The sequence below is a fragment of the Felis catus genome, chromosome A2, assembly GCF_018350175.1.
Source record: "Felis catus isolate Fca126 chromosome A2, F.catus_Fca126_mat1.0, whole genome shotgun sequence".
NCBI classification, from domain to species: Eukaryota; Metazoa; Chordata; class Mammalia; order Carnivora; family Felidae; genus Felis; species Felis catus.
Genome location: NC_058369.1, coordinates 83,605,895 through 83,620,185, shown reverse-complemented (window position 1 = coordinate 83,620,185; position 14,291 = coordinate 83,605,895). Strand labels below are relative to the sequence as shown.

The following is a 14,291-nucleotide window of genomic DNA, read 5'->3' as shown; positions in this document are numbered from 1 at the left end:
CTCTCAAGAAGCATTGTTATACATGGCAAATGTAACAATTATGTGTTTCTAGCATACCATAGATAATATATTTTAGGTGCCTAATTAATTTAAAAGACTTATAGATGGGCCAAAGACATAATTATAATATGCTGCATTATTTCTATAGGAAAAAAAAAGAATGTTCTGCATTTCAAATAAACTTTTGGAACACACTCCTCATTAGTCGAAGTCAGCCTTGTAGCAATTCAAATCATGTGCCTAGAATTCTTATAACTTCATTAGCTGTAGTCTGTCAGGACACAGTCCTTATAGAGGATATATTAGTCTGTTCTTTGAAACCGGTTTTGTAAGGGAATTTCTTTGTATTGTCATTGTAAAACGGGCTCATAAAAAAAGCTGTGGTTTTTTAAATCAGTTTGGGCAATGTGGTCTATGTCATCATACTTTTAAGCATGAAAACATTTGGAGTGAACTGTTGATTGCACCAGGTCATCTGATGGTTTAATTGCAGCAGGTTAGCAAAAAATCAAGTGAGAGGATGACCTTGTTTTATCATTCTCAAAATACAAAATAATGTCAGATGTTTACAAATTTATTCTTGATAATACTTATCAGTTTTACCCACAATAAGTATCACCTCTTTAAAAATACAATTTTTCAGTTAGTTGACTTGAGGATAATAGCTTGCTAATATAAAATGAAGGACACTTGAATATTCATTGCTCAAACATCATTCACATGTTCACTTTTAATTTTATAAGTGAATATGTTTCAGGCATACCTAATATGAGCAATTTGTTTTATGCCTTTAAAAATTAATGTGAATAGATATTTGGATTTTCAAAAAACCAATTTTAATATTTTTATCACTGTGTTTTTTAAAAATTATACTTAAACTCTGGAAAATAGTTTAAAAGGCAATAAACCAAGACCCCAAGTGAAAAACAAAACAAAACTTTACCTGGTGAATTATGTAGATATTTTGGACAATAGTTTCTTCCTATGACCTTAGTCATTTTACATAGAAACCTTAGAGCGTTGACATTTATAAATCTTTAATTAAAAATTTCAAATCAATTCATAACTATCCTACGATATTGTTTTCTCCCTTTAAACTTACAGTGGTATAATCTCTTATTTTAAAAAACAAATCGATTGAATTCAGCCAGATTATTTTTTCAACATATATCTTTTTTCTTTCATTATGTTGAATTTGTTGTGACATCCTGCTTTTTATAAAGAACACCTAATGTTTGAGTTAGATGAGCCAAAGAAATTAATAGAAAATACCCTATTCCTGCACTGAATTAGCCATCTTGAAATATTATAGAAAATTTAGATACACTTGAGTTTGTTTTCAACTATGTGCCCATCCTTTACCTTTCGCTATTATAAAATTTGTGGGTAATGCCTATATAGCACTTAGCACAATACCAGGCATATAGCAAGAATTCATTTCTTCTTCTCTATGGGAACCTATAATCATAACTATAAGAACAACTCTAACATTTACTTTGAAACCAAGACTAACAATGAAAAATGAAACTCAATAATAATATCCCATCTGTGCAGTAGTAGGGGGAAGGAAATGATAAAAAGCCATTTTCAATAGAGCTGGAGAATATTATAAACCACTTACATTTATCTTTGTCATTTTTTCTGAAACAGCAATTACTCTCTGCAGTTTTGAATCTCCTAATGATTTGCAACTGCTTAATATATTTAGTTGACTCTTTTAGTATTGCATTTCTTATACAAAATATGAAGAAAACAACTAAAATTTGAAGAAAAACAACACACAAAGATATTAAAACATGATGAAAAGGATTGACTATACTCTCTAAGATTACAAGTAACACATAGAAGGGATACAAATTTTCATATACCTAAATGTTTCCAGCTGTGGAAAATCAATTAACCAGATTAATTCATCTACAGTGAGTTGCCATGGGTCTTATATGTGTACTCCTATTTAAAATAGGCAAAGGAGAATTACTGGGGGAAGAACAGTTTTACTGGCTCACAATTTATAGAATGGCCTGTATAGATGAAATGCATCCAGTACTCCAGCTGCTTGAAAATGAGATGGGCCTCTAGATCATCAGAAACCACAGATACAATTTTCCACCTAAAAAGGGGTTGGAGCCTGATCCAGGAGACTGGATTAGATATGTCTGTCACCTATTTTGTGGCTGTGGATCTTAAAAGAATAAATCAACTTTCCTGTGATTTATTTCTCCATTTTTGAGGTAAGCCAAGCAGAAACTAGTTTTTGAAAAGGAACATAGCAACATAGCCTTATATGCTTTCCTATTGTCTGTTCCTCGACTTCCCCACCATCAAATAAATTAAGATAAAATAAATGTGCAGTTACTCTAGGGGCATTATTTTAAGAGATAGGATAGATCTTTCTCTTCTTCCAATTTCTCCTAGACTGCTCTGCTTGGTTATTTTACTACTTATTTGACAAAGACAATGTATGAAGTCAATTGTCTGCTGACGATGTTAGCTTCCTGGATTCAGGAAAAAACAAACAAACAAAAAACCCAGGATCCTAGGGAGATAGTATCCATGGCTTTATTTCTTATGGACTATGGATAACTTGTGATCTATAATTATAAATGCTTAATGAAATTAATTTGCTTGATTACCGAAAAAAAGATCCTCAAACTCTAAAATGCACTTAGTAAACACTTTATATGGAAGCATAGAATTTAGATCTAGTGGAGACCTTATTTGGTTCTGCACATACTGTTATGGACTGAATGTTTGTCTCCTCCAAAAGTCGTAAATTGAAATTCTAACCTCCAATGTTATGGTATTAGGAAGTGGGACCTTTAAGAAGTTATTAGGTTATAAAAGTGGAGCTCTCATTAATGGGACAAGTACCTTTAATAAGAAACATCAGAGAGATGATTTCTCTCTCAGCTATGTGAGGATACAAGAAAAAGATGGCCCTTTGCTGACTAGGAAGAGTGCCCTCGCCAGACACCCAGTCTGCTAGCTTCTTGATCTTGGACTTAGCATCCCGAACTGTAAGAAAGAATACCTGTTGTTTAAGCCACTCAGTGTAATGATATTCTGTTATAGCAGCCCAAAATGATAAAACGCCCATCTTTTACAAGTGAGAAAAATGAGACCAGAAGTGAAAGACAACTCCATGAGTAAGTGTTGGTGCACTGCAGTATTTGTGATCTATTTATTCAGGAAAAATTACAGGGCCTTGTATATTAAGAAGGCACTGCTTTAGATATTGAAGTGAGAAGAGGGGAGAAGATATATAATGACTAGGGAATTCCCTGTCCTGGAGGGCTCACAGTTTACTATACAACATAATGTAGACTCTCCAGTCATTGTATGACCTATTAGAATGTGCAAAGTGCTTAAGAAAGGAGGCCTGGATATAGAAGTTCAGAGAAGGAAGAAGACCGAAAGATCACAAGGAAGGCCAAGGGAAGGATAATTTTAAGCTGAAGAGTGGATGAGAATTCCATGGGTAATATCAAAGGGAAGACATTCTTATTCATGCGGTTTCTTCAATTGCAAACAACAAAGGGGAAACTAACAAAGGTGGCTAGGAAAATGCAGGATAAGGACAGTTCTGTGTGTCCAGAAAGCAAAAATGATGGCTGCCACTTTCAGGATGAATGCATTTTGCATTCACGTTCTTGGGTCACTCCACTTATAAGGTCCACTCCTGGAAGAGAAACTTTTATTGGCTAAGCAAGACACAAAGGCAGATTGACTAAAAGTCTAACCCCATTTAAACAGAATGAGATTGATTTGGCTACTGGGAAAAAAGAAATAAAGGTGCCGCTAACAAAGGAAGGTAGTGCAACATAAAGCACAAAGATGAGTACAAAATATAAAGCACAAACACAAAAATCAAAAACCCACTTCAACATCTTGTAGAGGATTAATGGAGAAAACAAAAAACAAAACAAACAAACAAACAACAACAAAACCTGAGGAAAAGAGAAGGAAGTACAGGATGAATAGATGACATCAGAATGCGCCAGACTTTGGCTTTCTGGTCATCTTCACCTTCTTCTTTCTATGCACCCTCTACCATCCCAATCAGTAAATTACTCTTCTCAATGTACATTTAGTTTAGAAAGTGCAAGCTGATTTCAAGAAGCATTTGACTGAAGGGAAGAGAAAGTTTGAGCTAATAGCCATGCCCACTAATGAGGGATGGGACTACACCTGTCACAAACTAGCAATCAGACCCTTGGCACAAACATTACAGAGCCTGGTGTGTTTTCCCCTCAACCTTAGATAAGTGACCAGCATTAGCTACAAGACTACAACTAACAATTTGTCTTAAGGAAAATGCCAAGGAGTTTCTGTCCACCTGAGCCAAGCGGCATCTTCTTTCATAGCTTCCTCAACCTAGGCATTCAAGTAGTAAAGGGGGCAAAGCAGTTCTACTGGGCACATTTCTGAAAACTTGGAAACCATAGAGATGCACACCACTTTCAAATGGTAATATTTACAGTTTTCATTCTCAAACTCCATGGGAGTTTCTTCCTGATGCTTTCCCCAGTCCCCATTTCATCTTTGCTCCAAGCCCAGTGTCAGATAATTTGTGAGAGCTCCACTTTCTTCATTCGCAATACAAATTAAGAGTTTGAACCACGTTCTGTCTTAAGGGTTCTTCATAAGTTAACCTTTGATGTCAGGCTGAAAAGCTTGTTTGAGGTCATGTTGAGAAAGGACTCGACTGCTTTGAACTAAGAAGTTTGGTCTTCAGCGGTGCCTGGATGGCTCAGTCGGTTGAGCGTTTGACTTCAGCTCAGGTCATGATCTCACTGTCCATGAGTTTGAGCCCGGCATCAGGCTCTGTGCAGACAGTTCAGAACCTGGAGCCTGCTTCTGATTTTGTGTCTCCCTCTATCGCTGCCCTTCCCCTGCTCACATTCTCTCTCTCCTTCAAAAATAAATAAATATTAAAAAAATTTAAAAAAGAAGTTTGGTTTCCAGACTATAGGTTAAGAAACTTAAGTACATGTTCTTTAGCAGAATCATCAGCTTCAAATCCTTCCCAGATCTCTTACTAACAAATATGTGATTTGAAAACGTATTATATCTTCTAACTTGTTTTATTTTGTAAAATAAATGGGAAAAATCACAGTTAAATGAAGTATTTCAAAAAATTTTAAATATAATAAAAGAGCTACTGAGCTTTTCAAAGAATATAATGACTAAGGCATTGGCGGTGGCAGTGCTCTGCTTAACAGAATGATTGATGTAGGCATCTTCTAAGGCAGCAAATCTAGGTATCACTAACAAATGACAGAACAGAAACTCCAAGGAAAAAAATAACAATACAACCAAAAGTTATAACTATGACAAATAATATAGCAGATTATTCATTTGTTTTAACAATAGGTAACATTTACTGAACACTTACCATGCATAATTTTTTAAAATGTGAACTTAGATACCTGAAATCAGGTAATCTTGAGACCCAAGAGCTATTTTTCAGCTCAGCTATTGCCCACTCCTGTTGCTTAATTCTTCTCTAATTTAACTTGCTAATTAAGGGAACATGTGCCCTTAAGTGTGTGTGTGTGTGTGTGTGTGTGTGTGTGTGTGCTCTCTACACATATATACACATATATACATATATATAAAATAGTTCTACACCTACACATGTATCAGTTGGGATCATGTAAACTTGCAAATAACATAAAACCATAATAGCTTTAGAAATATATGCTATGTAGTTGCCTATATTATTTTAGCTGCTCATTGAAGCCATCAGGGGTCCAGGTTGTTTCTAACTTCTACTCCAGTATCCTTAGCATGTTGGATTTTTCCGTTATGCATGTCATATCCCTTTATGGCTGCTTCATCTTAGAGAGCTGGTCTAGTTCAGTTAATAAAGAAATACTCTTCTTCTATGTTAGGTCTCAATGGCCAGGACACAGCTTCTGGAAGTTGAAAGGGCAGCCAGGAAAGTGAGGAACTAAGTCGTATGACTATTTCAGACTACTGTGATCCACGTCCTAAAGCTGAGCATACTTGGGCCTGAAACTAAGTCAGTATTCTTAATTAAAAAGAAAAAAAAAAGAAAAGAAAAAGAACAAAGGAAAGAATACTGGGTAGGCAAGTAGCAGAAGTTCCCATAATAAGGATAAATAAAATTTTTTTTACTTGAAAGATGTGATGAAAAATTATGAAGAACAATAAAGTATTTGTGAAATATGAGGCAAGAGAAATCCTTCCAAAATAATTGTCATCATTTATGTCTTTCATTTTAATTAATGGAAGAAATTTTATATTAATTCTCAGAAGCTTCAGCAGATCCTTCCATGGGGGGAAAAAGTCACTGAATGAATAGACAGCTTTTTGTTGTTGTTTTCTTACAGAAGTTAATTTTTGAGAGGGTGAATGTAGCATATTTGCAGTAGAAAAATGGTTTAAACTGATAATTTGTTTTCAGGGAAAAGAATCATCTTGGACTACAAAATGTGAGCTTACCCATGTAACATTAGGTGAGTGATTCTAGCTCACTTTAGTGGACAGACTGCATCTGTTGTTCTATAGTTAGCATTTTCTCCGGCTGCTAGAAAGCATCTCATCACTTGGCATGTCCCACATATTCGACAGAAAGAAAAAGAGAAGAAAGCCGGAGTGCAGTTGTTGAAGGACCTGTGTACTTCGAACTCTGTGGAAATGACAGCTGAAAACAGGCAGGCATGATGCTGGCTCTGTGGCTGTAATGAATTAGCGGCAAGGGTAGGCATGATCTGTTGACCAGAAAAGACCGAAGGAGAAAAACAGCATTTCAGGCTCTCTAATAATTAACTACTACAGAGGGATGTCAGGAAGTCCAAGACCCATGGAAATGCAGGACGTTTGGAGGTATACATAATAGGCAATCGTAGATAAGTGTTAGTTTTAAGTGACTCTCATATTTGACTGCTTTGCTTCTTTGACCAAAGAAATTGTTTTGAATTTGGAAAATTAGATGTACAAGCATTCTGGATGTAGTGTTTATGTGCACTCAATAAGCAATATGTTTGCCTTGGATATCATTTGTTTTCTGATATCATATTATATTGTGTGGAAAAAACTAGATTGCAATTATTTGCTCAAATATATGAGAAACAGTGTTTGGAGACGAAAAATTTTGATAGTCAATTCGGTTAAAAATATTATTTCTTATGGCATCTTACTGAGGCTGTGCCAATAGCATAGACAGCAACTGAAACAATGGATTCAGAAACTTCAGAAATGTTGTGATAGGTAGTTTGCAAATACATTAACTACTGTTTGCATAAAAGGTGTTTGTGTTGCATATATGCACACCCACATAATGCTATTTTACATATTTATACATTGTATGTAAATATATTACATATTTACATATTTTACATGTCATGGTGGTGCAAATAGATTGATGAATTGTAATTTGGGAATTCAAAAAGACAAAGAGAATATGATTTATGTGACTCTTACAGATTTCCTATTCTATCTTTAATTTTTTGTCCTGGTTCAATTATCTAATATGCTTGAAAAGATAACCATTTCAGGAAGGATTATTTATATTTTTATAGGTATTTTGATTTATAATTTATTCTTTTAAATAGAATAAGAAGGGCCTTGGATAAATCTTCATAATTTTGCATAATTATCTTTAAATATGAAGTTAGTCTTTGGTAGATCCACAGAGTACCTTTTCTTGCCTAGGGCTCAGTTTATTTTTCACTACATTATAATGGCAAATAGGCTTAAAATTATTTCTGGGATAATAATAATAATAATAATAATAATAATAATAAAACAAGTATAATAATAAAAGAAAAATTACCTAAAATTTTTCAAACCTTGTCCCAGGTTAAAAATATCTGCACATAGAAAATTACTTGAAGGGGCACCTGGGTAGCTCAGTCAGTTATGTGTCCGACTCTTGGTTTTGGCTCAGGTCATGATCTCACAGTTCATGAGATCAAGTCCCATACCAGGCTCAGCACTGCTGGTGAGGAGCCTGCTTGGGATCCTCCCTCTCTCTGCCCCTCCTGTACATGCTCTCTCTCTCTCTCTCTCTCTCTCTCTCTCTCTATCTCTCACATTAAATAAATAAACTTAAAAAAATAATTAAAATAACATTAACTCATACACACACACTTTTAAAAATTATTTTGATTTATTATATAAAGGGAATGAAACATTAATATTTGTGTAGGTTTTATTCTTTTAACTTTTCAAATCACTGTATCTAAATCCATAGTAACTTTGAATAACTTAAAAATCTTCTCAAACCTTGAAGACATACTAAGTGAAATAAGACAGTATCTAAAGGGAAAATATTATATGGCTCCACTTATATCATATACCTAGAGCAGTCACATTCATGGAGATGGAAAGTAGAATGGTGCCTGCCAGAGCCTAGGAGGAAAGGGACAATGGAGGTAGTGGGTGGGTGTCTTTTTTGTCAGCAGTGCTATGAGATATACTGTGACATTAGTTCAGGAGTAACACATAACTTTTGACATAATACAGACTTCATTCTAAATGAAAAATAATTTAAAGAATGCCTTGTAAAATGCTGAGCACAGACCTGACAATTATCTCAGTAAATCTTATCTTTTATTATTATGCAGATAAATGTTTAAATGGGTTCATGAGTATATTTAAGACAGAATCAAATTACATACTTAAAACTTATTTTCCAGCATCCTTCATTAAGAAACTTTATCATTCTAGGAGGAATTGTTGATAAGGATCTTCGTCACTACCTCAACTTACGATTTCAGAAGGGTTCTGTGGATCACGAACTTCAGCAAATCATTCGTGACAACCTCTACCTCCGCACAGTGCCGTGTGAGTACAACAGACAACATTATTGTCTTTCTATGTTAAAAGATAAGTGTTCACCTATATGTCTGTTATTTAAAAGAAAAGTTAAATTGCATTAATATTTTATGGTGGACTTCGGGACAAAATTGATTTGAGATATGGATTTTTTCTGAGATATGACATTTTTAAGTGAAAAAAATTTAACTACCATTGTGTGGTTTATGATAATGTTGTAGCCAGATGAAACTTGCAGTTGTCAAGCTACAAAGCCTGTCTTACTTCTTAAATTAGTTTTGATAAATATGAACTCTAGTGCAGGATGTTGATGATTTAGAATGAATCATGATTGGGGTAGAACTCCACACTGCGAAACAGGAGAATGAAAATTAAATTTATTAGCTGAAACAGCTATTTTGTAAATAGAATCTACCCAGTAACTCCCAGCCTCATCTCTGGTTTGCAGCAGGGGATCCTCACAAGTGAAAAGAAACTCATGCATTGAAAAGTAAAGCTTAAATGTCTGTAACTCTTAGAAAGTGATAATGTTGAGTGTTGGGTACAAATGTCTCATATGCAACCTATAGAAATCCACAGAACAACAATCTCTGATTATGAGCAGGTGCTACTTCAAAAGAGAGGACCCAGTCAAATGATAAAATTCACACATCAACTTTTTAGTACCTGTCAGCTTATTTAAGAATCTTGTATTAACTGTAGGACAATTCAAGGACTTTCAAGTCAGGTCCTAGATCCTAGGTAGATATCAAAATCCATTTCCTTCAAGTCCCATGATCCTCAGAGACTTCCCAATCTCTCCAGAAACTCTGTGTTGTGTGTATTTCTTTTGTTTTAGCACTGCTCTGAATTTTAATAAACTCAAAGCTATGGGCTCTGGAAAATTGACATTAAAGACAGAAAAACTTGGCTATATATATATATATAATATATATATATATATATATAGGGGGTGTCTTGAACTACCAGAACTATGCAAAAGGCATAGGTCATGGATTATTATACTGAACTTTTGAAAACACACAGAGAAGTGAAATGGATAATTCAGCACCCAACCTTTTTTACCTACGCACATCTTAGGAGGGGTAGACTTTTGCCATTGTTAACACCAAATACCATCAAAACAAAAATGCCAGGGCACCACTATCACATATTCTTAAATGAGAATGCTTACTGATTGACATCTTGTCAGTCCAAATGCTACCCCTGTCAGTTTGTGTTAGTGAAGTGAATAGACTTTTGGGCTCTTGCTTTGAAACTAGAAGTTGAGAAAAGTGCATTCTTAAACTTGTAAGTTTGACGTTAGAGTGATGGCCAGAGGAAGATGGATTAAAGTAAGTGACTGAACTATTTATAAGGTAACGGGTGGACGCATTTTCAAAGCTGTGATGTTGTCAGTGCAGCCATGTGCATTTATCTTTTGTGACATGAAAGAAAGGAGATCTGAAATACTGAATAAAGAATCCAGGCACTTTATTATGTTTAAAAGCTGAGAGAAATAGATAAGAGGCTGACATTCAGGAATACTTGTAGTCCTTGCTAAGGCGATGACATAAATAAGAAGTCTTAATTAAATATGTAGATAATAGGGATAAATTTTGCATTAGTTAATTAACTTCTTAAATAAGTCATCTCTCTTTAGAGTGCAAAAGAAATACTATGAAGGAAAAATAAATATAAGGGTAAAATAACTAGGCTTATATGAGTAAACAAAAGAGTTTCATGATGTGATTTCAGTACAAGGTCATAAATTCAATTAGAAGTCCTTGAATAGCTCTTATAAAGGAGATGATTAGAAATTCAATGAATCTGAATATTATAATCAAACAATTATTCTTTGAATTTGTAGCTACTACTCCTAATAGCCAGTTGGAGTAATACCATTCATTAAGGATGCTCTTAACTTGGCATAAAAGTGAAAAAAACATCTAAGATAGTGATGAGTCTGACTTATATTATCTCTAATTACTTTTATACTGATGTACTGGACCTACACAATCTACCATCTTCACTCAGTATATCTTTTAATAAAATGTTCAGACATATTCAAAGAATATGCAGCAAAAATGTGTCAGTCATGTAAAAAGTCCTGGCTTTGTTTGGAATCTTACATGTGTGTCCAGCATATCTACTGGTCTTGACTATGGAGTGATGTTTGTTTCATATTTTCTTTGGTCAAAAAATTCTCACTGGTTTTCATATACCCAGTACCATAAAAGGAATAGATGTTACTGAAGAGTATGTCACTGCTCTTACAAATGCATACATTAATACGTATGCCTCTTGTGTGGTCGATAAATGGCTCCAAGAATAGGTCCTGGATAACTCCATGAAAAAACAAATTGTAGTCCATTGTAACTATGTGAGAGTGGCTTAACTATTTTTATAAGGCAAGACCCAACTGAATAATTCTGCTTACTCTACCGCCAGTAACTATGACTAGGAGGAAAGGAACAGTCTTGGCACTGGATTTCTTTGGTGTCTAGTGAATAAGAAGATTCTGGGTGAGAGCTCCAGAGACACTCTCCCCTCACAAACCCCCATATACCCAGCCAAATTCAGTTGTGGCCAACTTGGCTCCTGTACCCCTTTCTGGAAAGGAATATGGGCCCAGCTTCTGTTTGATTTCCAAGCTAAGTGAGGGAGGGAGGTAGTTAGTCTAGCTCTTTATGGACCTTAACTGTAAATAATATAAAATCTCATCAGTCTGTTCCCTGCCCCATAAACAAAGTTGACTGCATTTAGGCTTTTCATTTGTCCAGAACCATATCTCAGGGCCTGATTTTTCAAAAATATATTTTTTGAAGCTGTGTCTCTAGTCTTGAAAGGCAGGGCTTGGTCACAGAGACAGTATTGTTGGGCATATAATGAACATGAGCACTCTCTGAATGCACACAGAAGCTCCCATGAGATCAGTTCATCCTTCTTTGAAAATGAATCAGGGAGAAAAGATCCTTAGGAACTAACTCTTGATATTTTCTCTAAAACATAAGCCATCACATGATTTGCATATTAAAGACCTCAATTTGTACCTAAATATGTGTCTTTTCATCGCTAGTTGTATGATTTATGGGGGGTAAAAGTCTTAAGAGGATCCTGGTGTCCTAAAATGAAAGTTGATTTTTAAAAACTAAATACTGTAGATGAATCTTTCTACCATCAGATTTCAGGCTAGATAGGATTTTTATGTAAGGGAACTTCAGGAGACATGAGTAAATAATCATGAGACAAAACTGTTGTAATTTGGAATGTGATAAAGACTAACACATAAAGGACTTGGAAAAGTTCAGAACATACATCAAATGGGATTTCAGTTACTTTAATAGTATACAAAGGACAATTTCAGAAGCACTAAGTTAGTAGCATCTATTTAGAGATTAGCAAGATTGTTTAATTGTATCATGGTAAATGTGCAAAGTTAAGGCAGCATGGCTTGTTGTTTGGATAATATAGGTTCAAACATATATGAGGGAGTTTAATGGAATTAATACAGAAAAACATTGGATTAATTTTCAAGTGTTTAAACACTTAAAAATGGAGTTTATTTTTGTGTTAGTATTCTGTGCATAAAGATTGCATATAGTTAACTCTTGAGTCTAATCAACCATGGTTAAATTGACTGTGCTTCCTAACCATGAGGAAAAAAGATATAACCATTTTCATTTATTGATGAAATGCTGGTCTTCTCTATCCAGTATTTATTAGAGACACAAATTAATTTTCAAGGCATTTATGAGCACAGATATAAATTCCAGATACTTTTTTCCCCATTATACCAGATGCCATGAAGGAGAACTTCAATGACCAATTTTTAAAGTTTCAAAATGAAATGGAAGGTAGTTAAAATTAAACTTCTCTCTCAAGTTCATACTTTGTCATTTGGTGAGATGGTCTTATTAGGAAATATTTTAAATGTATTTGAAGCCAAAAGAAATACCAGCATATACCAAGTAAAAGACAAAAATCAATAAAACCAAATATCTAAAACTAGTCCATAAAAAGTGAATAAAATGAAAAACATAGTTTTAAGATATGAAAAAAATTACTTTTATGGAAGAGCTGATTGGGGTGTAACTCACAATGATGTTTCTACATATTTAAGCACCAAGTTAGTACAAACTAAGTCATGTTAAAAAGAAGCAATATCAAGAATAAAATTGTAAGATTACTAATATATATTTTAAAAATTTTTCTGTTATGTTAAATTATATTTCATGGAGAAGCAAATAGAAATGGGCTCTTTAAAAGTTATGGAATTGGTTTCCCTTTAAGAAAAGCAGTTACCAACACACCAAAAGGTGTAGCTATGCAAAGGGATCAATATCCCTTTCCCCTAATTATATTAGACTATAGTCAGAGAGGACTATAGAAGAGAAGCTGGTGATCACATATGTATTAAAAAGTCTGAAATTAAAAAAAAAGTCTGAAATTAGGGCAGAACTTTCTAGTATACTGCATGGGGGAATATGATTTTAATTCTTAAGCACACGTCAGTACTTTTAAAGCTTATATGGTATTTTTTTTTTAATATTCAACAAGGCAGTATGTTTTTGTGGGCATGAATTAATCTTTCTAGTTATTTGTAATTTTCATCATGAAGGTGTAGTTCTAAGCATGTGCTAAGAAAGGATGGTGACATCAACCTGTGTCACCGTTATATTACTAAAAAAAGAAAACAAAAATTCCAATGACTTGAAATTCTGTGAGTTGAAGTGATCAAGAACATAATTAAGGACTCCAAATATCTTTAAACAGTGTAGACTCATGGACTACAATAGTAGGTTGAATTACAGGTAGATATGCAGGCATAGAAATAGAGATATCAGATCCAACTAAATTTTAAGCCAACATATTGCAACCGATGTAGATTATATATCTGTTTCAACCTTAGCCTTATTACTTCAAATTAAGAATCACCAATTTAGAAGCTCCTTTTAATGTTGCTTTTAGTGTATGAATCATGTTCTTTTGCAATTATTTCAGAATCAAGTTGCCGGATTTTTGTTCTTTGAAAATGAATTTTATTTTTTTTAAACAGCCTAATTATATTTGGTGCTAAGTATCAAGAATAGGGTTATTAGAGAATAACTATGGTTATCAGCATTGTGGACCAAAGAAGAAGGAAATCTATAAACAAATGAAACTAAGTATCTTGAGAGATTTATAAACTGCCCTGTAAAGCTAGCTCAAAAGAAAAATTTCAAAAGCTTCTGAGCAGTACAAATACTTGAAAGGATTCTACTCATTTACTCATTCAGATGTATGCCTGAGTGGTACATTTGTTAAAAATGTCTTATTACTTTATAGAAAGCTTTATTAGGTTAACTCTCTGCTCCTTATCACTGAGAATAGTAAGATCTAGCTTCATGTCATATACATGAAAGTACAATACATTTTTCTTTTTCTTTTTCACATTGAACAAAATGAATGTATCTTTCCCAGTCAGATAGTAACATTCATTGGGTTGGTTGACAGAGTACTCTCCA

General features: G+C 34.1%; 1 protein-coding gene across 9 annotated transcripts in view; it reads left to right on the top strand.

Moving 5' to 3' along the window:
- MAGI2 (membrane associated guanylate kinase, WW and PDZ domain containing 2) overlaps positions 1-14,291 on the top strand; it is a 1,363,649-nt gene that overhangs the window by 382,784 nt on the left and 966,574 nt on the right. For all 9 annotated transcript variants that reach the window (XM_045053218.1, XM_045053217.1, XM_045053215.1 and 6 more), the window contains exon 2: positions 8,698-8,814. In XM_045053218.1, coding sequence (XP_044909153.1) covers positions 8,698-8,814 — 117 coding nt within the window. The remainder of the gene's footprint in view (positions 1-8,697; positions 8,815-14,291) is intronic.